General features: G+C 42.6%; 3 protein-coding genes across 3 annotated transcripts; all 3 read right to left on the reverse strand.

The window, feature by feature from the left end:
- Window positions 1-2,293: 2,293 nt before the first annotated feature.
- Window positions 2,294-4,134, reverse strand: UBQLNL (ubiquilin like). Its single transcript, XM_016214928.2, is given in 3 exon segments — window positions 2,294-3,007; window positions 3,009-4,098; window positions 4,100-4,134. Coding segments are annotated over 3 exon segments (1,839 nt in total).
- Window positions 4,135-6,284: 2,150 nt separating this feature from the next.
- Window positions 6,285-12,413, reverse strand: OLFM5 (olfactomedin-4). The gene is made up of 7 exons (XM_087822265.1): window positions 12,345-12,413; window positions 10,896-10,949; window positions 10,526-10,678; window positions 9,442-9,666; window positions 9,098-9,263; window positions 8,536-8,692; window positions 6,285-7,008 (listed from the first exon to the last, which is right to left on the reverse strand). The coding sequence occupies exons 1-7, from the start codon at window positions 12,411-12,413 to the stop codon at window positions 6,285-6,287; spliced, it is 1,548 nt and encodes a 515-aa protein (XP_087678391.1).
- Window positions 12,414-22,775: 10,362 nt separating this feature from the next.
- On the reverse strand, window positions 22,776-23,723 carry OR52H1 (olfactory receptor family 52 subfamily H member 1). The gene has a single exon (XM_016214987.2). The coding sequence runs from the start codon at window positions 23,721-23,723 to the stop codon at window positions 22,776-22,778; it is 948 nt and encodes a 315-aa protein (XP_016070473.2).
- Window positions 23,724-26,932: the final 3,209 nt, after the last annotated feature.

Genomic DNA, 26,932 nt, shown 5'->3' on the forward strand with positions numbered 1-26,932 from the left:
GACAAGTGGACTATTGAGTCAGATGAGAGATGTTCAAGTTTGTTGGGATGAGAATTAGTAAGAGGACCTGCCCTAGCTGATTTTGCTCAGTGGTTAGAGCATCAGCCCATGGACTGAAGGGTCCTGGGTTCAATTCTGGCCTAGGGTGCATACCTCCCTTGCAAGCTCCATCCCCAGCCCTGGTCAGGGTGCCTGCAGGAGGTAACCAATCAATGTGTGTCTCTCACATCGATGTCTCTCTCTCTCTCTCTCTCTCTCTCCCTCCCACTCTCTCTGAAAAGCAATGGAAAAATATCCTTGGGTGAGGATTAGAGAGAGAGAGAGAGAGAGAGAGAACCTTGAGAGCCTGAGCTTTTTATGTAAACTGAGGTAACCAAGATATTGGATTAATATGAAATTCTTATTGAGGAGGTAAAGCATCAGTTTTAGCTATAATTTCTTTCTTGAGGCATATCCTTTTGGTAGGTCTTGGTGGTGGAGTAGGAATCCTTAGCAGTAGTTTTGCTAGACACACTTGGAACTTTGTGGACCTGTCCTTCCCCCTTGCTGATGAAGATGTCCAGCCTGGAGGGTGGGTGGCCTGTGAGGAGCATAGACATGTCTAAGGATCCCCTTTGCAGTCCAAAATCAGAATACTCTCACCACCTCCACTGCTTCTGCCCTAGTCTCGAACATTACCCTCTTCTCTCTGCTCCACCACAAAAACACCTACTAGCTTTACTGCTTCCAACTTTTCCCTTTACCATTATCTATTCCCCACTCAACAGCTAGGCTGATAAATTAAATCACTTCATTCCTTTGCTCAAAATCCAGCAGTGATTTTCACAGTAAAATCCAAAGTCCTTACCAGACCTAAAAATCTCTTTATGATTTCTTTAAGGTCCTCTTTCCCCCCCATTTTCTTATTCACTCCAGCTATACTATCTCCTTGTTATTCCTCAAACATGAGCAGACTCCTACTTAATGGCTTTTACTTTTATTATACAGACTTCTCTGCCTGGAATATTCTTCTCCCAGGGAATTGCCCATTTACATCTTGAATTTTTCTGACTTCTGCTCAACTGTCGCCTTTTCAGAGAGCCCTGTCCTGATTATTCACTATTTAGAAAAGCTTAACCTGATTCACTTTTCTTCACAGCATGTATCACCACCTAATGTGTCTATAAGTTGAATGCTTGATCCCCACAAAAGAAAGTAAACTCCATAAGTAATGGATCTTTGTTTTATCACAGTTATTTCTTCAATGCCTAAAATAATAGTTGACTTAACTAAGTTATGGCAAGAGCTTATTAAATAATTTAATACTTGAGTAGCTGAACTACAATTGTTTCCGTACCAGTTGGCTGAGATACTCTTGGTGAGAAAGGAAACAGAGATGGAACCTTGACTAACCATAGAAAATGTGAGCTGCAAGCATTAGATATGCGAAAGATGATGTGGTTGGGAAATGTGTGTCCCACACATTTCTGAGTCTATCTGTAGTATTTTTCTCTTTTGTATGGTTTGCCCTCCTTAAGTGTAAGTCTATGTGTCTCTAGGAATTTGTGTATATCTCTGTATGCACATGACTGTGCTTACCTGTGTGTTAACTATGTGCCAATATAGGTGAATCTTTAGTTATGTGAAACTACAAATGTGTACATATCTGTCTGAGTCTACATATGCATGTTCTTGGGTATGTGAACATGATGCATGTGGTTCTATGTGGTCAACTATAATTCCCTATATTAATATAGACATGATGTGTGTGTGTTCAGGTATGCAGGTAGGTGAGACTGAAATATCACACACAGATAGATGCCTTTGTTGTTGTTGTTAATCCTCACCTGAGGATATTTTTTCATTGTTTTTTAGAGAGAGTAGAAGGGAAGGAGGGAGGGAGAGAGAGAAAGAGAGAGAGAGAGAGAGAGAGAGAGAGAGAGAGAGAGGTGTCAATATGAGAGAGACACATTGATTGGTTGCCTCCTGCATGTGTCCTGACCAGGGCCTGGGATAAAACCTGCAACTCAGGTGCTGCCCTTTACTGGGAATTGAACCTGAGGACTTTCCAGGCATGAGCCATACAGGCCAGGGCCAGATAGATGCCTTTTTTGAAAGAAACAAAGCCAACCTCAGATGGAGGCAAATGGGTGTAGCCATTTTATTGACAGGTATTCTAGCCATGGCCAATAGTCAATTATTTGGTAGAGGAGGTATTGGTTGCTTTCTCCTACTCCAGGACTTCTCCAACTAACAGATGAGATGATCAAATGGGTCAGCAGGCAGGTAATGAGGGAGCAGGCAGGCATTGTGGTTAGAACCCCTGGGATCTCTTGAGCTTGCGAATTGCAGTGCTGGTGTCCCCTTCAGTGGCAATGAGTCCTTGCAGATTGGCATGGTGGTTCTCAAATCCCATGGCCTGAAGAGATTCTATTTGCTTGCTGAAATGAATCTCAGGGGCTTGTAGAAGGTGGGCAGAATCTTCAGCTAGAGATTGTAACCTCTGCATGACTGTTTCAGATTTGTCACTGTACTCAGGCCCTTTGGGCTTAGCCATATCTGACACATCCCAAGCCAAGGGCACTGTGTCAGGGTAGCTGCAGCTGGGTGAAGGAAGATAGCCAAAGCCCCAGAGGAAATGTGCAACCCAGGGCAGAAGAATAGGAGCCTCAGTGGTCAGCAGATGCAGACCATGCTCAATCTGCAATATTGCTTGAGATGCCTTAGGGTTGGCTAGGGCTATAAGCATGTCAGAAAGCTATGTCTGCTGCAGGAAGGTGGGGAACTGCTGCCTCCACTGTTCATTCAGCTTGGGCATATTCATGAACATCATCTGGACTGCCAGGTAAGGGTTGTTCAAAAGCAATTGCACCATGCTTTCTATGACCTGGGTGGAACTGGCCTGCTCTTCTGACAACTGGAGATCATCCTCTAACCTCTGGTCAGAGCTATCTATAGAGATGGTGGTATCTTTACCTCCTGCCTGAGGTTTCTGTGTGAGCTCTGAGTGAGGTAAGGCTGGTACCCCCAGCTGGCTTCAGAATGTCACAGGTATGACTCTGGCCCTTGGTGGAATTAGTGGTAGTATTGGCCCTAGAAGTATGGTTCACCTTGTTCGGGGTAACATTGACTGAGGTGATTGGAGGGAAACCACAGTAACTAGTATAGATGTCTTAGGTTATACTGAATTGTGGGATCTGGTCCTGCCTTTCCTGGAATGATGGTGAAGATGGGGGTGAGGACTGGACTTGTTCTTGGGCTTGTCCTTCCAGGAGAGCTGTGAAAGGGTTCCCCTCAAAGGGATGTTGGGAGCTGTTGAGTATTTGGTCATTGAAATCAGCATAGCTCTGACCCAGGGCATTATCCCCACCTGGGATTATCTCTGTACCCAGTTGTGACAGTGGGTTCAGTGGATTCTCAAGATTCTGTACAGGTTGCTGGATCTGCATGATCTCTTGAATCAAGGCCAGGTTCCTGGCCAACTCCATTGTCTTCCATTGGATCTCAGAATTGTTAAGGATATGTGAGACTTCTGGGTTCTGTTGCACCAATGGTTGCATTTCTGGGTGTTCTGAGGTGAACTGTCCCATGAGGTCCATGGTGGACCAAAGCCACTGGGTGCTAAGACTCTCCAGCACCTGTGCTATATGCTCAGGAGCACCCACTGCTGGGTCCTGGGTATGCACCTGGGGTGCATCAGACTCCACAAAGAGGGCTGCTTCCACTGGGGTGTGATTCATACCAGCAGGCTTATATACCCCACTGCTTTTTCCTTTGGTGTTTCTGTCCCTGTGGCAAGACTCATTGGTCGGCAAGTTCCAGGAAGAATGGGCCAGGAATCTGGAGCCCTGTTTAGACTTGATGACTAAGTGGATGGTGTGGCCATCAAGGATGCCCCTCTGACTCAGTCTATCATGGTCTTTGAGAATACAGCCCATGAAGACCAGTACTAGTTGGTCCATTTGGCATTTAAAGTGAGCCAATAGCTTCTCCTTCAACTGCCTCACCTAGGTGTCATTAGCTATCATAAAGTCTTCCTGCTCACCTGGTGTCTTCAACATCACTCGAATGATACTTGAAGAGATGTTCTTGTTGGAAAGCACCCCTAAAGGATGGCTGGGCCATCATGGATGTTTGAGAGATGACATGTGGCATGAAACCTTAGTGGGAAGGCAGATGGAGAGCAAGTAGAAGCAGGGAAAGGAAGGGTGAGTGGAGATCATTGGCCTCTGTCTCAGGTGTTATGTTCTCAGGCCACAGGCTAGTTTCCTTGTTACCCTAAAAGGGATGAGTGACCAGACTGGGGCCAGGTATTTTGCGATGTTCTATCCCCTACCCCAGTTCTCCAGATGTGGCCCAGCTAAGGTCTGTCGTGGCTACTGATTCATACTTGTTGCAAGATAAGCTAAGTAGAGATGACTCCCCCCAGGGCTGCCCCTCCCCCTACCCCACCCACCAAGAGCATAAACTCTTCAAAAAAGGGATATTATGATGTTAACTTTGGCTTCACAGTTTCTGCCAGGACTAACTGGGAAAGGAAGGCATATTTAGGCAGTCCAGGTCTACACAATGAAATAAAATAAGAAAATTATCCAGAATATTGGGAACAAAGTTCTCAGAATGGAACTATTAAAAAAATAAATAAAAGACCAGATTGGTTATGTGGGATATGTGGCATTATGCATGGGTTCCTTGTAGGAATATTAGGCTTGTAGTATGAAAATTTTGGTCTACTGAAGCCACAGATAAAACTACATACCTTGGGTAAGAATAGAATCTCTCCCATAAGAAGAAGTTTATTTCTTTTGTTAGCAATCTGGAAAGAATGGAGACTTAGAAAGGAAAATGGAGCAAGAAGAAAGTTCTTAAGTGAAAAAGGTTATATTTTTCTCTGCACCTAAATTTGGGATTCTAGACTTAAATGAGAGTGTCCTCAGGAGATTGGAGGGGTGGGGCAGGTGGAGATTTTCTCTATCCTAGAAGCAGGAGCTGGGCTAGCCAGGGAGGCTTCCTCTAGGGGCATTTCAAACTGAGCTGTTCCTTGCAAAGTATTTTTAATGCACTTATCAATTGGTATTTCTACATGTTATTATAGCAGAATTTTTAGAATGATTTGTTTCAGTGTCCTAGCCTGGTCTTAAATGCCTACCTTTGTGACGAAGCATTAAGGGGAAGAGATGTCTGTATAAACCAAGAGGTGAGAGTGAAAGTGGTTAACAGTGATATTCCTAATAAGACAGGTTTGGGCAACTAAAAATCCAGATTCTCAGTTCCATGCCAGGAACTTGGGATGGTGATTGCTTTTTATTTGTGTAGCAGATGAATTTTCTATTAGTGGATAGGTTAAAATGCACATTTATGTCTACATTAATGTTTGTTGTGGATGGAAATATTTTATCTGTAAGAATGAGAATGAATATGTCTGATTGGATAAATACTTGTGAATATGTATGTGTGAAAGTATAAGCATGAGGCAGTGTGTGTGAACTATTCTGTTATCTGTGTGACTGTGAAGCCTTCAGGGTCTGAAGCTTTGAACATTCCACTCACCTGCCTAGTGGGTAGGTTCACCATGCAGAGAGTCAGGGCCCATATGTTCTCAAAGTGTTGAAGATAAGCAAAGAAACTACCGTTGTCTAGGAGACTTCTTGCTATCACACTAAAGTATATTCTTTATTGAGAATGTCTGGACCTCCACCCCAGTGGATGCCAGATCTGCCTCATGCTCAGCTATCAGTTGCTCACTTCCTAGAGCAGGACTCAGACCTAAAGCCCTCTCTCAGTTACATTCAAAAGTGAGATTTATTCAGGACAGTGAGACATTGATTTTCACACCAAGACACTGCTCCTTTTCTCCCAGGTACCTCCCAGGTGGTTGGGAATAAGAAAGAGAACTTGCACATCCCAGTCTAATGACAAGCTCCCCTAGATCTTCTGCACAGGAACCAGATGCGCTCTACCTGTGATAATTCTAAACCTAGTTCCCAGAGTCCAAAATTGTAGGAGCTGGATTCAGTTTTCAAAACACAGAATATGAGATTTTTTTTAACTCCAGCTCCTATAATTCTAGGATTCTGGTAAAGAGGGGGCTAACATTTTCCAGCCCACATTTTGTTTCCCAATCAAATCCACATAGATCATTATTAAAGAGAACTTTAATGTGCTGATTGAGATACTAAGTATAAAGAACTAACTAGATATAATCAATGCCACCAATCATTAAGGCTAATGTCCATTTTGGGGAGTGGTCCACCTGGAGGGTGAAGAGGAGGACATGCTTCTACCAATGCTCTTCCCATTTGGTCTCAGAGCCTGGAGCGCTTTTTGGGTTTGGCAGCTTTGGGTGGAGCCCAAGCCTCAGGAGGCCTTTTGGCTGGTGGTGTTGGTAGCTTGTGTTCCAGTGCCAGGAAGGTGAGGTCATAATTGACCAGGTAGCCATCATTATAGACATACAGCTTGTGATCTATGGGGCAGTAGTTGATGCCCTGCAGCGTTTCCAGCATCTTATCCAGCAAGATGCTGATATAGCTCTCCTGTCCAGTGGTGGTATCAAAAGCATAGAAGATCTCCTCTTGGCGGGTGCTCAGAGAGCGTAAGGCATAGAGCACCCCACAGGCCATGAAGGCCCCTGACAAGGTTGGCTTGTACTGACTGGTGCGCCAGGTTTCTTCCACATCTAGGGTGCTGGTATTAAGGCGACTCACAACCAGGTTGCCCTTGCTCTCCTCTGTGGCATAGAGCACCCACAGCCCCTTCTCATCACTGGCAAAATCTAAGTCCTTCCAAGGCACACCAGCATAGGAGAAGCGGTTATTGTGGGTGGCACCAGGCAATGGACGCTGCAGAACCAAGGTGTTGGAAGAAAGGTCCACTTTGGCTATGTCACCTGTGCCATAGTAGTTAAAGTACATGAAGTTCTTGTACACAGTATTGCCACTGCCATCACCGTAGCCCATCTTCCACTGCTTATAGTTCTTCAGCAGTACCAGGTCATCATAAGACTTGTGCAGGCGGTAGTAGTCAAAGTACCTAGGCCAAGTACCACATCAGAGTCATCAGGTGACAGAAAGAAGCAGGGTGACAACATGCTATTAAAAAATGTGCAAGCTGGTGTCCTAATTAATGGAGCTTTGGAGTCAAACAGAATTGATTTTTAATCTTTCTTTTTTTACTGACAATATACTATGACAGAATAAACAATTGAAAAAACCCCCACAGAAACAGTAGTAATAACATCAACAGCAACAATGCCTAATAGGCATGCTACATGGATTATCTCATAATAAAGTCACTTTCAGATAGCTTTTATCCCCACAGGCTAGGAGACCATCTCAAAAAGGCTGAGTAATTGGCTACAGGTTAATCAGCTCATAAGTAAATTTGTTAAAAATAATTACCTCCTTGTTAAGACTAAGATAATACAAATAAAACAATTACTAGAGCATTCATCTCAAAGTAAATAATCAACAAGTGGTAGCTATTATTTTTTCTTCTTTATGGATAATTTTCTTTGCTTAGACTTCACTGCCTCCCACCTGCTGTTGAGACACAGGTGTCCTGTAGTAGGACAGAGTTCTGAAGCTGGATTCAGGAAGATATATGCTCAGAAGGTCACTTTGGAAAGTCCCTTCAGTTATTCTTGACCTATCAGTATTGCCATCTCTTAATATTGGGCACTAAATCCTGACTTGCCCACAAAGATTTTGAGAGGATTAAAAAGCAAAAGCATGTAAATAAATGTGTTTTGTATGCTAGAAAATATCTCTCCAAATTAGGGAGCATTATAATCAGCAGAAAGCTCATCTTTCTGAGATGAGCTTCAACTTGGATTCTTTAATGAGTTGTTCAACCCATGTTCACCCCTCCCTCCCATGACCTCTTAATCAATTGAGTCTATGTCATATTCTGCATGTACTGACTTTATGTAAGACCTTGTCTGTGAGCTGCTCCTCCCTTCCTAGCCAGGTTGCTCATTTATTGAAGGGCTCATTCACCTACTCATTGATTCATTTAGCTATGCTGTGACAAATATTTATCTGAATCTACTATGTTATCCACACTTCTCTATGTAATTTCATGTGATATTCTCATATATCTAATTACTCTCATTTTGCAGCTGGCTAAGAGTGATTCTGAACTCTTCATTTACAAGGTCCCTTAGCCTAAGTGGCAGTACTGAGATTCAAATTCAGATCTATTTGACTCCAAGTGTCAAGTTTGGTCACGTTTATCCTCTGAACTTCTTCTGAGCAGAAGTTAAGATTCTGAGGCCCAGGTATAAAAGGGTTCATTCTAGAGATGAGATGAGGCTAGGAATAGAACCAACCCTGGATTACAATGGGATTCAAAATTTCAGACAGTGAATTTGTGAAGAAAGCGTAGGGCAGTCTGGGCCATCCATAACCCATGAGAGAAGCACTAGGAGGTAATTGTCAGGCCCAGGGGCATACTTGAAATGGAAGAAGCTGGGATGGGGCCACAAAGAAACCTACTGGGGTAGGGTAGGGAACATTTGGCATGAACTTTGTTGCAGAAGAGTAATCATCCTGGACTCACCTGCCATCTAGCAGAGGGGCCACCCAGTAGAGGGGAGAGGATGAGTTGGGTGCTGAGTCTCGGCCCCAGGCTCCTGCCTTGTAAGCGAAGCCTCTCCAATTGAGCTGCACCACAAGGGGTCTGCTGACTTTCTGGAGGCCTCCATGGGCGCAAGAACCTAGAGAAGAGAGCAGGCAAGGTATGAACTGGTGTGAGGCACATGACCCACAGAGAGCAGAGTATGGAAGTATAGTAACCATGTGTGCATTTGAGTGGATGTCCATGACCTGAGTGCACAGATAAGTGTGATTATACAAGCAGGTGAAATTGTGCATGGATGGAGGCCAGTGTGTATGTCTGATTATAAGTGTGCCTATATGTCTATGTATGTGGGTATGCCTGTGTGTGAGTGTACTAATCTTGGTTTATATCCCTTAGTGATACAATAAGAGAGGAAATAAAATTCTTACTCTACATCAAGATCTTTACTGCCCACCCCTCAATACAGTATAGCCAACCTTACATATGCCCAGCCCTGTCCTTGGGGAGATGATATCTTGGGAAATGCAGCCTGAAGCCTCACCAGGGGGCAAGGATGGGCCAGGGTTTCTGGCGGCCTCTTCTTGCTCTTTCTCTCTCTCACACTTGCTTAGCTGGCTCACAAGGGCATCCACTTCCTGGCGAAGGGTGCGGAAGCTGCGCTGGTCAGAGTCAGCCAGAAGCTTGAGTGTGAGGTTGGCGTTAGCCACCTGCAGAAATGAGATGCCAGGAATGTGGGTCACTGAGAGTTTTTAAGAACCGACCTCAGGCTCCCCCATTTCTCAGCTCAGGGTCTTTTTCCCCAGAAAGAAAAAAAAAAAAGTGATTTTGGAAACTCAAATTTGCAATTAGATAAGATAGGAGGCTATCTTAAATCTCTCCACATACCTGCCTCTGGAGTTGGTAGAGAAGTTCTCCAGCTGCACCAACTCTTCCCTTAGTTTTAAGCTGAGCCGCCAACTGCTGTACTCCCTCCAGCTCCAGGCGCAGCAGGTTGAAGGCTGGGGACTCATAGGAGTCAACAGGGGCAGTAGAATTCCTGGACTTCCGGGCTCCATTCATTTCTAGGATCTGGTTATTGGGACCTTCAGTGGCGCATGCATGCTCACTGACCTGGGCATGGGGGAATGGACAGGCAGTTCTCCCAAACCTCAACAGCTATCGCTCTTTCCATCTATTTACATCCCCTCCCACCAGTGCCATGCAGCCTACAAAATACTCTCATGTCCATCACCTTATTTGCTTCCATTAACAGCCCTTGAAGTGAGCATTAGGATTATACTCATTTCACAGCTGAGAACACTAGCATCCCTTTCACTTCAAGAAAAATAAATATTTCCCCTGCACCACCCAGATTCTCTCTTTCCTTTTCTGTTTAGAGCCACAGACTCTCAGGAATGGTTTAGTGAGTGAATGAATGAACTGACTTCCAGCTTCCAGTTGGGCCCCATCCATTATCTTTCCCCAGGAGCTCCACTAGTGACCATTACAAAAAGCAACTGCCCTCATCACACTGCTGAAGCACCATTTCTGTTTACTCATCCTTACTTACAGCATCAATTCCAAGCTCACCAGCCTGGCCACACATCTCTCCACCAAACATCCCTATTTTAACTCTGCCACTTAGACCCTCTCCTGCCTCCTTTGCACTGGTCATCCCACTTCCAAGCCTTTTCTTGTTCTCTACCCTCTTCCCATCTCCCAGTGAATTCATGCTCACTAATTCACCCATTAATGTAGGAAGCACTCCCTCTGTCACTACCCTTGGGGGTCCCCCAAAAGCACCTAATATGCCCTTCATACTAAGGATTCTCTCAAAGATGAGGACTGTGCTTCCTTAAGCTTCTTCTTTACCACCAGAGCCCATCCCCATGCTAGGTCCAGGAGAGGCTGCTTGTGTGCTACATCCTGTCCCAGCCCCAGCCCCAGCCCCAGCCCCAGCCCCAGCCCCAGCCCCAGCCCCAGCACTCACCCTGGACAGCTCCTGCTCATACTTGCCCATGAGTCCCTGGGCTGTTTGCAGTAGCTGTTCCAACTGTTTCAAGGGGATGATGTTGTTGGGCAGGTAAGTCACACAATAGCATATGCCATCCTTATCCACGTGGCCTGGCACAGTCTTTACCAGCTGCAAAATTATGGTTACAGGCACATTAAGCACATATGTTGCAACAGTGTGCTTTTTGGCAACATGAGGCAGGAAAAGAGGCTGACCCTGCCGAAGATGAGCTCTCTACACAGGAGGCTGTTCCTGACCGTCTGGACATTCTTCCGTTATGGGTTTGAGTGACCCTTCCCTTGAACTTCTCAGAACTGAAGCCACGGTCTCCTTCTAGCTCCTATACTGGCTGGATCTGGCTGCAACTCCCATATCTGGAAGCAGACATTTCCTGGATGCTCTGTGGGAGGGAGGAAAGCTGCTCTCATGGGGCTTGTCAGGGGACCAGTTTAGGTGCTGCAGTTCTATAAAATGCCCTCACTGTAGAGATTTAGTAGATCCCCACAACTTTACTTTGTCTTGAAGACAGCAGGTACAGAGAGTTCCAACTTGTCAAAGAGAACAAAATATTAACAGCACCACAGGGCACCAGAGTCTGGACTGATATTCAGCATTCACAAGACCATGATAAGGTGGGACTTGTTATTCACATTTTATAATTGAAAAACCATAGGTTTTGAGGATTTTCAAAAATATTTTACTGAGTCACATGATTAATAAGTGATAAGGCTGAAAGCTGCCTGCAGGTCTCATGTTTGTTCTACAGCCTTAGACTCCTAAGGGAGTGTTGGTGTGGGTGTGCAATGCGTCAACAGGGTGAGGGTGGCAGGCAGCTGATTTGCATCAAGTAAGCAGAGTGAGGGGGGAAGGGTTCTAGAAATGAGAGATGCATCATTTGGAGTCTTCTCCCCTTTGCCTATAAACTTACTTATAAACCTACTGATTCCAGAGCCAGTTGCCTGAGTCTACTTCTGGCTCTGTGACATTGAGTGAATTACTTTTCTCTCTGTGTGTTCCAGTGTCCTTGTGTGAAATGAGGACACTTATGTTTTACTTTAAAAACTGTAAATATATGTAGAGATTAATTTGTAAAGATTATTACTAGCTTATGGTTAGTATAATTAGTTATTATAGGTTCTAAGTTATTAAGACTCTTATAAGCTTATTAGTTTTTATGATCCCCTATGGTCACCTCTCCACTCCCATTTTGAAGCTGGATGAGCCAGCACTGGACTGAAGACTTCTTCCCAAGTTGTTGATTAGGCCTGTGACACCAGCTGAGATTTCTTTACAGAATCTTCAAGAATTAAGATATGTCCAGGTGTTTCTCTGAATAGTCCCACACAAAGCTTCTGTGGCCATGTTGTTAATCTGGCATTGTCTTCAGCCTGCTGCAACTCCAACCCAATAGTGTAGCTTTCTGGGATAATGCAGCACAGATCACACGCTTACTACAACAGCCCAGGCTCATCTCCCCTAGCTCCAGCATCCTTAGCACAAGTAAAGGGTGGCCAACTTCTGCATACAATGAAGATTTGTGAAGAGCAGGTGGATAGCCCAGAATTCTTCCCTCTCACCTTCATTCTTGTTTTCCTCTCTCACCCTATGCCCACCCATACCCAGGGATCATCAGAGCAGGCAGGGTACTCCATCTTCCTTCCACCCATCCCTCTCCACCTTTACTCTCTCTCAGAACCTGGGGTACTTGAAAAGAATCCTAGCAGTGAAGGAAGCCAGTCCAAAGCACAGAACCATCTCCCTCCCTGCTTGTGATCCCTCCACCATCCACCTGTACCTGAGGCTGTCCTTGGATAACCAAGGACAGCAGCAGTAGAGTGGTCAGAAGGGCTGGGGCCAGCTGCATCTTGCATCTGCTGCAGGATGAACTAAGACCTCTGAGTTCCCCTAGGCTTTTATCTCTGGCCCAAGTGAATAGTCTCACTAGGAGGGGCACAGATTTCAACATCTGAACAGAATGAGAATGGAAGAGGGTGTGAACAAGGTATGGGGTAAGTGGTGGGAGAGAAGGATTGCGAAAGACTGGGGCCTGCAGAACGGGGGTGGAAATGAGTTTGTTACTATAAGCAGGGTCTTTCTCATCCATTCCCAACCTGGGATCTGCCCTTGTCCTGCTGGACCCCCCTGACTAAACAGATTAAGAAAAACCTGATATATTCTGTGGGGACCTTGGAATAAGTCCTTTTCAGGAAGGATTATGGCCTTTCCCTCAACTTGGATGGAGGAAATACTCTAGGAGGAAATGCAACCCTACCTGCTTCATCTTGAGGACAGAGCCATTAACTTAACCACTTGCCTTTGGATGAAGGCCAAGCTGTATATTTAGGGAGGTTGCTTCAGCAACACTGTACTAGTTTATTCTGTTATGTGCACTGCCTCACCCCTAGAAATTTGTCTCCTCCACCATTGTAGGCTTTCTAAACATTTCTATCCCATCCCACTATTCAAATGTAGCTCCCAATTTTGAGCTCCTGATGCCAGCAGCCTCAGTGTCTGTCCTTCAGGAATGTTTCCTCCCAGCACCTTCTAACTAGCCAAAGGAACCTGTTGAACCTTCAGTCCCCTGGCCTCCCAATGAGGCTCCCTACAGAAAGGAAAGAGTTTGGGTCATGAGTCCTGGATAAGGAGTCACAATTCAGTGTCCCTGGTGTTGTTATGCTTAGGTATTTCTCAGGCAGTGTCCCCATTCAGAGCCACCTTTCACTAACTTGGTTCTGGCCAGACAGAGTGATGGGGAAAAACAAGATCCTGATCCCCCGCTGTGTGCTGGGCCTCTCTGTCTGACATGGTCCAAGCCCGACCTCTTCTATATGAGTGTGATACATCTGTGGAGATCAATATACGGTTATGAATAGTCCAGGCATTGAAGACCCAGGCAGAGAGAGGTCAGTTCAATGTGCACTCTGCCCCCATGATAGAAATAGAGCTGTGGTGAACATCTATCAGCAGATGATGGAGTTGCCTTGGTTAGAGCTCCACCCAGGTGGGTCCTGCAGCACTGCTTGGCCATATGAGGGTGAACACTGGAGAAAACAGAGTACGCATTCATTCCCATGGAAGGCCCTCTCAGGGCCTACAACTCTCACTGCTCCTGTCCAGTAGAGCTGAAGCAAGTACTTGAGCCTCTGAGCAATCTGCTGGGTCTGTACTCCATAAACCACAGGATTGAGTCAGCTATGCCCCATAGCACAGAGGCTGGCAGATGGCCACTTAGCAGTATACAGCCATGGCGAGCAGCACTGAAGACTTAGCAATGAAGGCCACATGGGCGACATAGAGCTGATCTAGACAGCCTCCCAAAGAGATCACATCTTACAGACCCCAGGGCACAGCGAGGGCACTGTGGATATGGCCAGGACCAGGTCAATGGCTGTCAGGAGCCCCAGCAGCTGGTACATGGGTGCCAGAGTGACCATCTACAGCAGGCACACCGGCACAGAAAGCCAGGCATGCAAAGCTTGCAGTCCTGGCATTTATTCCCAGCAACACAAAGAGGAGCCCAGAGATGAGCACAGTCTGGTGGAAAGCAGGCAATGTGGGATCTAGCTCCATCTCCTGGTCCCACCTGACTGTTCCTGCAGGGTATAAATGTTTCTACAAAGATTTTTAGATTGGTGGGGGTTGGGATCAGGGCTTAGGATGCTGCAGCATTTACTGAGAGCTGTCTTTATGCCAGACAGTTTTAAGAATTTTGCATATGCTGACCTACAGATTTTCTTTTCTCTCTTTTTTTTTTTTTTTTTAGACAGAGAAAAAGAGGGAGAAAGACATCAATTTGCTATTCTACTTGTTTATGCATTCATTGGTTGACTCTTGTGTGTGCCCCGACGGGATCAAACCTGCAACCTTGGCATATTGGGATGACGACCTAACCAACTGAGCTACCCAGCCAGAGCTTGACCTATAGATATTCTAACAGTCTGTGTGTTTGCTAATGTTCCCATAAGATGGATCAAGGAATTTAGCTTCTGAGAGGTTAACAGTTTTACTCTAGGTCACACATATGGGAAATAGAACCAGGATTTGTACCAATACTCATTTGGCTAAAGACCATGCTCTTCAGACTGTCTTCTCTGGATGGAATGTCTCCTCCTCAGCTCAGGCTCATGGAGGCATCGAAGTGTGCTTTTCTTGATGACCGTCCCAGTGGGTGTCAGTCATGTTAACTAAGCCTAACCCCTCCAACTGCCATACAGCCTCTGTGCTCCCTCCACCCTGGGGGAGAGGTAAAGCAGGGGAAGGGAATACACAATGGCTATTTACTGAACACCTGTCAGTAAATGGAGTGAAAAAGTTCCTCTTCCAAGTTCCTTTTCCAGAAGCGACTTTAATAGCTTAGACACACTCTTTGCAATGTTACAATCCTCTTAGACTCTCCAGTACTTTCTCCCAGCTGCCCATGTCCTCTGACATCCCTCCCTCCAGCTTCGATGCACAGTATCTCTATGTACTTGTGTCATAAAACTTAGTTCTTCTACTGGCCAGTGTAGATATTCATGTCCTAACTCAGCTTTGTGGCTCTTTTTCTTCTGTCCTTTATCTGTGGGGAAACCCGTGGGCTGTACAGAACTCAGTCTGGGAAAATTCTGATTGCACTGAAGGCATAGCAGAGTGTCCGGGTTGAGCTTCAGTAGAAGCAACTGGGGTCAGGTGCCACAATAAAAGTGCAACTGATGATCAGGTTTAGATGGTGGAGGTAAGAGGACCTTACCTGGGTTTAAGTGGGTAAAAAGCAGCCTGGAAGAAGGCTTTCCATGCTCCACGTAAAGACCACTTATGTCCTTGAACTTCATGAGACATAGCATCTGGTATTTTAACCTGACCCTGGGGGCCAAAGAACCTGGGGCAGGTGAACAGAGAATAGGGTCTCTGGCCCTGGGTGAAGCCATCAAGCTTCCCACGGTCTGCATGTGCTCCAGCCTTATGTGCACTCCCTCCTGCGCTTTCCCTCACATCCCCACATTTTGACTCTTGCAGAGTAGGCTCAGGTAACAAACCAGGCTAGAGTTTTCTACATGGAAGTCTTATTGGTTTAGAAACCAGAGCTTCCTTCTGAAGGATGAGACTTCACCGAGTCATGGGGCCTATCCCACAATGGGAGCCCTTGTGGGCTCCTTTGAACCCTGGGAAGGTTCTGCCAGGGCCAACAGGGCAGGCCCAGCTTTTACAAAAGAAGGAGGATATGTGAAATTCCTCAGGGCCTGAGAATGCCTCTTCCAAAACCACAGGGTAAGCACAGCTGTACCTGAGCAGGGGCCCGGTAAGCAAGTCCTGTGCTCAGAGTGGGGGCCCTACTAGCACACTTCCTCTTGGTAGAATTCCAGGAACAACTCTCCGCTTTCCCCATGTTCACAGCCCGTACTTTGCTCCTTCCGTTTCCTCCCATGGGCTAAGTGACAGGGAGAAGAAAGCCAAGACCCACTTCCCACCCTCCAGCCTCAGCCTCCATTCTGTGTTTGGTTCTCTGCAGGCACAGCTGCACCCTTCTCATCGCCCACCTGTTTACTTGGCCCTCCTTGCCTCATCTCCAAGCCCACCTCCGCTCAGCTTCCTCTGTAGGTCAGGAGTTCAGCAAAGGACACACTGAGGGAGAAGGAAGGTAGGTTTTCTACCCTCCCTGAGCTCCTAGGCACAGGACTGTCTCTGAGCTATGGCTTGGAGTCCAGGAACTTCTCCTCAATGGTGATGCACTTCAAAGGTGTCACACTGTGGTGCACCCCTGTCTATGATCAGGAAGCTGATGTATAGAACAGATAAAGTCACATAAGGCTAGGACCAGGAACAAGATCTGGATCCCAGTCCAGGACAGGTTCCTCTCCTGGAATTTTCACCTTGCTCCTCAGTTGACAACAATTTGCTTTTGCTTTTTTAAAATGTATCTTTATTGATTTCAGAGTGAGGAAGGGAGAGGAAGAGACAGAGATAGAAACATCAATGATGAGAGAGTCATTGATCGGCTGCAGCCCGCAACCCGGGCATGTGCCCTGACCGGGAATCGGACCCCTATCTCCTGGATCCTAGGTTGCTGAGCCACACTTGGCTGGGAACAATTTTCTTCTTGACAGGAGATGCTGGCTTGACCACTCACACAGATTTGGGCAGTCTCCTTGCCCCTAGGTTTCCACTCCTATTCTGAGGGAGTCCTCATTCTGACTCCATTCACACTCCTTTTTCCTGGTATGAGTTTCTGGGGCCACTGGTGGTGACCTGCAGGAACCAGCCATAGCCTGGGACTTGTCTGCCACCATCTGCTACCTCCTCTCCATGGGGTTCCAAGCCAGAGCTCATCACCTCCCTCTACTTTTTCTGTTGATCCTTCTCAGGGGGCCTCTGGCTCCTCAGGGCTGTTCTGCTCAGGGTGGCTCACATATTGTGTCCTGCCTAAAGGACCTGAGGGAAAAGGCATTCCCTCCAGGAAAGAGTAGAACACCAAAGGACATGTTAAATGCATCTGGAAGTATTATGGGAAAAAGAAAGCATAGGAAAAAGAGGTCAAGAAATGGACTCAGACAGCAGTCTAGGTTTGTTATATTATTTGGAGTGAATAGATCAATCACTTTGAACCTTGCCTTAAACAGAATATGTGGTCCCCACCCTGATTCTGGAGGCAGTAGGCATGGGAGGGAAACGTGGTTCAAGGTTATATTTTTCTCATTTCTGCTTATTCTCAATACTTTTTCTGACAAACCCAACTGACTCTGAACTGTATATAAAATTATGAAGGATATAATATCAACCTATGTAGTTTAGAGCTTAAGTTTGGTGTAAAAGTATGTTTGGATGGAACAGTGATAGGTACAGATAAATCTGCAATAAGCTACCAAGATTAAGGAGCTTACATCAGAATATAAACCAAAAAGCTTGCAATGAAAAATAACAGTGAGCTAAACTGAAAATATGTTTAGTGCTATAGTAAGAATGCAGAATTATAAAAAAAGTAATAAGTTAAATTTAAGATTATTCTCTTTATTGTGTGATAGTATAAGAAGTGACCAAAAAGAACAGTTACTGCCTGATGAAGAATGATGGTTATTATGGGGAAAAGCTCTATTGAGATGTTTAAACTATGGGATGAACTTTTAGTGTTTCTGGAAAATAATAACCCTTTTTAACCCAACTTCTTAAGGGTATAAATTGGACTGCCAGATTCTCTTATTTGGCTATATTTGGTATTCTTTATATTCTTAATACTTTCATGCACATATTTTTCAGTAGTGGAAAAGTTTTAGAGGTAAATATAAAAGAAGTTTAGAAGATCAGAGTTTCTACAGAATATTATGACATAATTCATAAAATAAGAATAGTTTTTAATAAAATAGTGATGAGCTTATTTGCAAAAAGTTATCACCGAACACCTTACAAATTTAGTAGAATGTTTTAAATTTTATTTTCCATCAATACAAAATTCATGCATAGAAATACAAAGACTTAGACTCTATTTCTTTCATTGAAAGATCATTTAGCCCTGGCCAGGTAGCTCAGTTGGTTGGAGCATCATCTGGTACAGCAAAAGGTGGCTGGTTTGATTCTTGGTCAGGGCACATACCTAGGTTGCAGGTTTATTCCCTGGTCAGGGAGCGTGCGGCAGGCAGCCAATTGATATTTCTCTCTCTCTCTTTCATTCTCTCCCCCTTTCTCTCTCTAAAATATCAATTAAAAAAGAAAACACCATATTCTAAGATGATTAAGAAGAAATATCATTTGAATTTAACTGTAAAAGTATATGATAAATTGTTGGAACTGGCTGCTAATGAAGCATTGAGGATAAATAATAAAATATAGTTTTGTTTGCCTCATGTTAAATAAAAGATAAAAATAAATGGTCTTTAAATGATGGGATTATTGTCCTAGCTGGTTTGGCTGAGTGATTAGAGTGTCAGCCCCCAGACTGAAGGGTCTCAGATTCGATTCCCAGTCAAGGGCACAGACCTTGGTTGTGCCCTTTTGAATATTTTATGCCTTTTGAATATAGTAATAGAAATAAGATTTATATGTTCTAGAGTTATTTTTAAATTTTAGTTTTCTAGTTATTTATTTTATTGTATTTTATGAAAGTATTAATCTATAGTTTTTGTAAATAAAAGTGGTCCTTCCTCCTTGATAGTCTGAGAAGAACTTATCTAGAGGCCTTTCTCTGCATATGTACACATATATGTATATACACATTTGTCATGCAATGGCTGCCTTCTACAGAACAAAATGAGCTAGTATGATTGTTCTATGAATCCTCACCCACTCTTCAATGTGTCCTCCAAACCTCCAAAGTTAAGACTTGGAAATAAAGTAGTAGGAAGGATATATATACATATACACATATATATTAGTAGGAAGCCAATATGAATATACAGTAATATCACATTCTTGAATTAAATACTATCAGAAATAAAGCTGATATTTTTATATCCATCTTACTCCTATGCCTATGTTGCAATTAGTTTGCAAGGGGAAGTAGAGAATGTGTGATTAATTATTAGCTTTCAAATGCCAACAGTAGCATCAAGCTATGAGACAGTTGGAAAAGTTTACTTACTGATATTTCAATCAGTTCCCTACATCCGCTGAAGACTGGTTTATGAGCTCCCACATTTCTCACTGTCCAACCCGTACCTAGAGATAATTTCCCCCATCAGCCTAGACTTGCAGATCTTTGAAACACATGGTTTCTCACTTAGTCTCAGGCAATTCCCTCTGGTGAGAGGTTCTGTTCCCCTTTATTCTTGGGGTTCAAAGTTTTTGTGTTATTCTAGACAATCACAGAGATGAACTCTTCCAGAAAACTTTCCTTGACTCCAAGAGATGGTTGAGTTGGCTTCCTTAGAATCCTACCCCAATCCTTGCAAAGCCATAAAATAATCTGAATAAAGCATCCACATGTGTGACTTCCTCCTTGGGCTCAGCTATAAACCTCTTGATCACTCGCGGCATGCGTATTTGCTTCACATCTCTACTCCCCATTGAATGCATTTACTTCTATTTAACAGGTGCTTTGTGAATGTTCCTGGACTAAAATTATGACATAAATTATTTATAAATTCATTTTAATAATATAGGTTCAAAATGTCAGATACAGGACAAAAACCTTCAACTGTTTCTTTTCTTCCAAGGCACACATTGTAAGTCTGTTTCCTTACTCGTTTTAAATAACCCCCACGTTATTCTTCTGAACCCAATAACTATATGTTATTGTCATTGGCATATGACATCAAGCATGTATGCAATAACTGGCCTAGGTACAAGGCGTAAGTATCTGGCCAAAATGGGGGCAAATGAGATGGCAGCATGGATATGGCTGAAGACCTAAAGAATGGTTAAGTGAGGGAAGTCTGCAAGAGGGGAACATATTCATTGATCCCTACTTTTTATAGAATAGAGTTCTAAATTCTTAGGATGAAAAGATAAGTCGACCCATTATTAATAGGGTCTTAATAGCTCCTAGCTCATATAAGAGATGTGAAATTCACAAAAAGGAAATGACATAGGGTGAGGTAATTTATGAGAGAGAAAATTATGTGCTGATTTTTGTGTAATCATTCTCTTTTAATCCAGACCAAAACATGTAATTTCATTCGTGGTCTGACAATGGGAAAGAATATTTGCAACCAGTCTCATCAAAAGGAGTCATTGGAAGCTAGGGTAGTAAATTTGAACTTGAGGGAAGAGCATAGCTGAGCTTAATCTCCTCCCATAAACAGTAAAGGAGAGGGAGCATTTTATTTTATTTTATTTTATTAGGTTTTTTTCAATTACATTTGATGTACAATATTATATTAATTTTAGGCGTATAACATAGTGATTATATTTATATAATTACAGTGATCACCTTAATAAGTCTAGTGGGTACCATACATAATTATTACAATAATATTGACTATATTTCTTATGCTGTGGGGTGGGAGAACTTTAAATGATAATGATGAGCTCAGTTTTAAACATGATGGGTCCTAGATGAGAATGGCAGTGGTAATTAGTAAATATACTAAATGAAAGCTAACATTAGAATAGTATTTTAAAATCTGAAAAGCATATTCATCTACATTCTTTTAATCCTAGTACCAATTCCCTACGCTAGGAAAGTAGACACTGAAATTTATAAGGAAGATCGCACATAAAAACTGAGATATAGAGTGACCAGCAAAGAGTCCATAAAGCCATAGAAATAGATGAACTCTCCTGGGAAGGGTAGGAAAATAAGAACGGATAACTGGGCCAAAGACAGAGGGTGGGAGGAGGAAATGGAGACAGTGCAGGAGACAATCTCTTCCTTTGTTGTTTTTCTAGGTCACTAAACTTGCATGTCGGTGAATAATCATGGGTTTGAGTTTCTACCAGGATGAAAGGTTTATGTACTTTTAAATTACTTGGGCTCAGGCTCTATTTTTAATTATTCCTTCAGTAAACTTTTTAAAATATCAGCTGTTAGCCAATTCACATTTTCAGCAAGATAGAAATAACCAGAAGAGAATAAGAGATAACCTCTTACGATGTTTGTGAGCATTTTTAGGAAGTTGGCACAGAAAGCAGAATCCTCCATTAGTCGAATGTGACTTAATTTAAGACAACTAGAGTTCACAAAAACAATAAAAACAGGCTGAGATATTTTTTTTCCCTCCTGTGGAGTCTGGTTTTACGAGAGTGAGGCTGTGTTCAATGGGAAGGAACATCACAGAACTTGAGGAGGTTAGAGATTCCATTCTAGCTCCACATTTATGACTTCCTTACTGTCTACCTTGGAAAAGTCATTTTTACTCTGTGGGCTTCAGTTACTTCTTCCAAGAGTGAAATTTGGATTATTCCAGTACCACAGGATCTGTTCCTGCTCCTCTGCATCCCTCACCTCATATCCCCTCCTCACTCTGTTCTGGACACACCAGCCTCTCTTCTGTCCTTAATGCATGTCATGCTGTTTCCAGCCCAGGGTCTCTGTGTTCCTTATCCTCTTTGCCATTGTCCTCTCCATCCAGTTTTAGTTCATCAGTTTTATTTTTTATTGGTTATATTACTGTTTTAAAACAATGAATGTATTTTTTTTCTTGCTTCTTATTTGTTACTCTTCCCAGAATATAAGCTCTATAGAAGCAGAGCAGATCCTCTTTTGTTATTATTAACCTAATATTCTGAATACTTAGAATAATGTTTGGAATACAGTATCTACTCAATAAATAATTTCCAAATAAATGCATTTTTAAAAATTTATTGGCAAGACTCTATATCTTTCTTTGATCACAACGTATAGTATTTGCTCAGTTCTAATGCTTGTGACATTTGGATGTATCTTACAGTGAATGTTATTTTATTGTAGTGCTGCCCTCCTGACCCCCTTCCTCGCTGGAGAAGTGTGTGTTTTCTAATGGACTCTTTCTTGCAATCAAGGAAATACATTCTGTAGATAAGAGCTCCACTAGTCCTCCGGACAATGGGATGCATTTTTAACTTCAGTGTTCAAATGAACTAGCTTGAAGTCTCATCTATGTATAATGTGGAAGGCGGCCAAAGTTTTTTTAGCCCCCACAATGAGAAGTCCAGTGCTTTTCCTAGATATCCAGATATTTCCAGGGGTCATGTCCTACTGAGGAACTCACATCCTCAATGTACCTTGGAACCTGGAAGCTACTCTCCTCTCCCAGCACCAGTGCCAACACCCCTGGCATTGATAAATATACTATTTCTCTCGTTTCCATTACAACACTGCTGATAGAACTCATTGCTTATAGCAGAATTGTACTAAAAATGTTTTGTGTGCAAGGGGGTGGGACATTTAAAGGGAATTATAGTGAAACACAATATGGAAAATAATTAGAGTCAAATATTATTATAAATGTCTTAAATCCATTTACTAATCCCCTAAATAAGAAATTCCTGATTGATATTTTTAGTCTCTGTTCTTCAGTATCTCTGTCTCAGCACATTTTTCTCTCTCCAAAGCTGTAAATCTCAATTTTCAAATTTTTATTGTGTTTTTTTCCATTTAGAGCAACTCAGCTCTCTATTTTCATCTCCTTTTTCTTGATCATATCCTGGAGAATTTCCACAAGCAAACAACTCGTCAAGGAATTTTTCTACATAGAATCATTTCTTTCGTAGAGATCATGCCATTTTCCTGGTATGCAAAAGTACCTGCAGGAAGTTCTTACTTTCAATAGCATTTGCTTTTTTTATTCTTGCTACATTAATATACACTATAAACTTATCCTAGCTTTTCCATTGTGCATTATTCTGAACCTTTGGTAGAAAACAAAAGTATGACCTTATCTCTGATCTGCTTGGTCTTTACTCCATAGACAATGGGGTTGAGTGCAGGTGGAATAGCTATGTAGAGGTTGGCAAACATGATGTGGAAAGTGCGGGAAACATTATGTCCAAAGCAATGGGCAAGGATGGAGAAAAAGGCAGGTGTATAAAACATGAGAATGACACAGACATGAGAACCACAAGTGCCAAGAGCCTTCTGGCGGGCATCTCTGGAAGGGAGGTGAAAAACAGCACAGAGAATGAGAGTGTAAGAAATTGCAATGAGAATCACATCTGAGATGACGGTCATGATGGGGACACAAAAGCCATACCAGATGTTGATGGAGATATCAGCACAGGCCAGCCGGGCAACACCTATATGTTCACAGTATGTGTGGGGTATGATGCGTGTCTGACAGAATGGCAGGCGTGTGAGCAAGAATACATCCGGCAAGATGATGCAAAAGCTTCGAAAAGAGATGCCCACAGCAATCTTGATGATGGTCTTTGGAGTCAAGATAGTGGTGTATCTCAGGGGAGAACAGATGGCCACATAGCGATCAAATGCCATGGCCATCAGGATGGCTGAATCCAGGACAAAGCTATAGTGGAGGAAGAACATTTGTGTAAGGCACCCTGGGAATGTGATTTCTTGAGCCCCAAGCCAAAAGATACTGAGTGTTTTAGGAACACCGGCTGTGGACAAGATGAAGTCAGTCATCGCCAGCATGGAGAGAAAGAAGAACATGGGCTCGTGAAGGTTGCGCTCCACCACGATGAGGTAGAGAAGAATGCAGTTTCCCACCACAGCCACAATATAGATGATACAGAAGGGAATCCCAATCCACACATGGAATTGCTCCAGGCCTGGAATCCCCACCAGGATGAAGGGTCCTGGGCTGTAACTGCTCATATTGAAAACAACCATGGCAGACCAAAGTGGCCCAGGTCCTGAGGACAGAGGGTGGTAGACAATAGTTAGGATCACTTGAGTCACTCTCACCTCCAACAGTTCACCATTATTGATTCTTAAAGAGAAACTTATCATATAATTTATCATCCAAAATAGGAATTTTTGAAGTGAATAAAAGTTGATATTATAACAGTGGTAGGTAATGTGCATAAACAGGGATTGTCTTAGATGTATTTGGAATGTACAGTTGTTCTACATGAATAAGAATATCTTTTTTTCTGCTGATTTAAACAGCCTTTTCCCAGGCAACCTTCAAGATTGGTTACAGTCACTCTTTTCATTATTCAGTATGCTCCTAATACAAGTTAACAAACTACAGAATATACTTTTCCATAGTTTGGTCGATTATAGTTTACATGACTTTATGGACATTATTGGTTAAGATCTACTTGTTCTATCATTGTGGAATTATCAATCTCTGCCTCAGGGCAATTACTCATAACTACCTGGTGGCAGTGGCTCTTAGATTTGTGAGGTCAGCAACCCTTTATTGCCATCCAAAAACCTAAGTCAGCTTAACAAACACTAGCTGAGTTCCTACACTGTGTGGATTATTCCATTTTAAATTAGAAAAATTTCCTATAACTGAAGTTTGTGAGCTCTTGCTCCTGCAAAAAAAATAAAAATAAAAAGTTGTTTTCCAGAACATTGCGCACTATGCAACTGTATAACAATCTAATCTTTTAGACTTATGACACTATTAGTCAAGGTTTCTGTACAAAAGTAAGATTGTTTCCTTGTCAACACATATTCTGTTAGATAGACAATAGGTTCCCAATGAACATACTTTCTCAGATATACACGAATACTTAATACTTACAACTGCAAACATACTGTGATCTATATTTACATTCTATCATACATTTTACCATCATATATTTACCCTCACATTATTTTACACAAACATAGACTCCCCTTCCCCTCTCCTTCTTCCTCCCCTCTCTCTCTCTCACACACACACATGCAAGCACATATGCACACATGCACATAGCAGACACACAGATGCACTGCACACACACCAACGAAAATATAAACAAAATATTTTAGTATTGGATTTTGTAATTTGGCACTGCCATTTGCTTTGCAGCTTCCTAAAACCTTTACTAGAAGAATTTTTCTTTTAAAGACTAGGTTCCAATATACCTCTTTCTTCTCTACTAATGTGTGTACATAGGACGCTTTTTATAACCTACAGATAACAAAGCATATAGCAAGGCCAGGAACTCCCAAGACCAGAACTAAGAGGAAGCTTGTGATGGCCATATACCTCAGATTCCAAACTTGACAAGGACATAACTTCCCTTCAACCTTATCGCTACCCCCACTTTTTATCTTATCCTTAGGCCCAATACCTTACATCTAGCAGACCAATATTTATTTTCTTCTGCTTTTGCCAAATGAGAAACAAGATGCTCTTTTTTTTTATCTCTCCTTTTCTTTATCTATAAATAAAAACACTTTTCTTATAGTAACACAAACACTCCTCTAATGTGTCTTCATAATTCATATGGCTTAGGTTCTGGGAACACAGTCCAGAGTTCAGACAGTGGACCAGATAGTCTAGCCCCCATCTACTGAATATCTTAGCTTCATTTTGGCTCTCTTGTCCACTGGAAGCCCAGAGCTCACCTATTGCCAACAGCAGAGATCTGATTGAGTTGTTCAGCCTTCATGTTGAAACCTCCCTTCTTTGATGCTTATGTACTCCAACAATGTACGGCATCAGCCCCCTAAAATCATATATTTTGAATAACAGCTCTTCCAGCTTGTCTGAGGTGATCCTTCTTTTATACACATGTGAGTAAAGGTCTTCTCTAGCTTTTATATTTTTATGCACTCAGACACAATAAATGTTTATATAGTCATTCAAAAGCATTTACAAACAAACATGGGCACACATAAAGAAAATCAACTCTGAGACTTGTGATTCTATAACAAATTCACAGTGCTGGGCAATCTACAAGACAGCCTGATCTTTGCATTAAGTCAATGACATTAAAAAAAAAAGAGTTGGAGCTTAAATGAAGAAATGTCTTTATACATTAAAACAACTTTAAGAGAATGAACAACCAAATGCAATTCTTGACTGGATTCTGATTAAACAAACCAGGTATAAAAGAAAAATAATGTATAATTGGGGAAATTTAAATATGAAGTAGGTATTGGATGATATAAAGTAATTAGTATTATTTTTATTAAATGTGATTATGGTATTATGGTAGATACACACACACACACACACACACACACAAGCCCACAGTATCTTATTAAATATTGGCATAGAGTATGTGCTCTGGCACCAGAAAAATAGGCACTTGAATACTGATTCCGTAATTTACTAGCTGTGTGAACTTGGAACTTGGGCAAGTTTACTTGAACTATATGATCCTTGGGTTCCTCATTTTCTAAAAGGGCCTAATATCTCTAATTTTTGCAGTTATTATTAAGATAAAATAAGGCACTCTCCAAAACCACTCTTTAGTGTAGTACCTGACACATAATAAGGATGTAAATTTTTTACTTCTTTTTATTAGATTACATTTTATATCATCAGTGTTATTACTAGCAGTCACACCACAGAGTAAAAAAGAGAATCAAAATAGGCAGGTGCATAAAAACTAATAAGAGCACCCCAGGGCACATAGAAACCCACACACTTAACTCCATTCTTTAGGTTAGGGCCATGGGTTCTTGTCACACGTCTGATACTGAAATTGCCTGAACACCACTTACAATGGTCATTCTTAACCCATTGTATAACTGACCATTTATTTTCATCTTTTGGGGTCCATTCGATGGAGCATATATGCAAGTACTGGAGATCATGACCTTGGATTAAAGTTAGGAGTTGCTCAGGAGAGAAAGCTAAAGTGCTTAGCTCATGGCTCTTAGAAAATGAAGCTCATGCCCGGCCAGGCGTGGCTCTGCGGCTGAGCATCGACCTAGGATCCTTGGCGATCGGGGTTCGATTCCTGGTCAGGGCACATGTCCGGGTTGTGGGCTGCAGCCGATCAATGACTCTCTCATCATTGATGTTTCTATCTCTTTCTCTCTCCCTCTCCTTTCCTCTCTCTGAAATCAATAAAGATATATTTTTTAAAAAATTTTTAAAAAAAAGAAAAGAAAATGAAGCCCAGGGCTATTCATTTCCTCCTCCTTCATTC

The sequence above is a fragment of the Miniopterus natalensis genome, chromosome 11 (assembly GCF_054644295.1).
Source record: "Miniopterus natalensis isolate mMinNat1 chromosome 11, mMinNat1.hap1, whole genome shotgun sequence".
NCBI classification, from domain to species: domain Eukaryota; kingdom Metazoa; phylum Chordata; class Mammalia; order Chiroptera; family Miniopteridae; genus Miniopterus; species Miniopterus natalensis.

Bases quoted from the DNA above. Each gene is read 5' to 3' on its own strand.
- OLFM5 (XM_087822265.1), bottom strand. From the start codon at position 12,413: ATGCAGCTGGCCCCAGCCCTTCTGACCACTCTACTGCTGCTGTCCTTG. The intron at 9,667-10,525 runs GTGAGTGCTGGG...CCCCATGCCCAG, and splicing joins ATGAGCAGGAGCTGTCCAGG to GTCAGTGAGCATGCATGCGC. The intron at 7,009-8,535 runs GTGAGTCCAGGA...TACTTGGCCTAG, and splicing joins GCCCCTCTGCTAGATGGCAG to GTACTTTGACTACTACCGCC.
- OR52H1 (XM_016214987.2), bottom strand. From the start codon at position 23,723: ATGGTTGTTTTCAATATGAGCAGTTACAGCCCAGGACCCTTCATCCTG.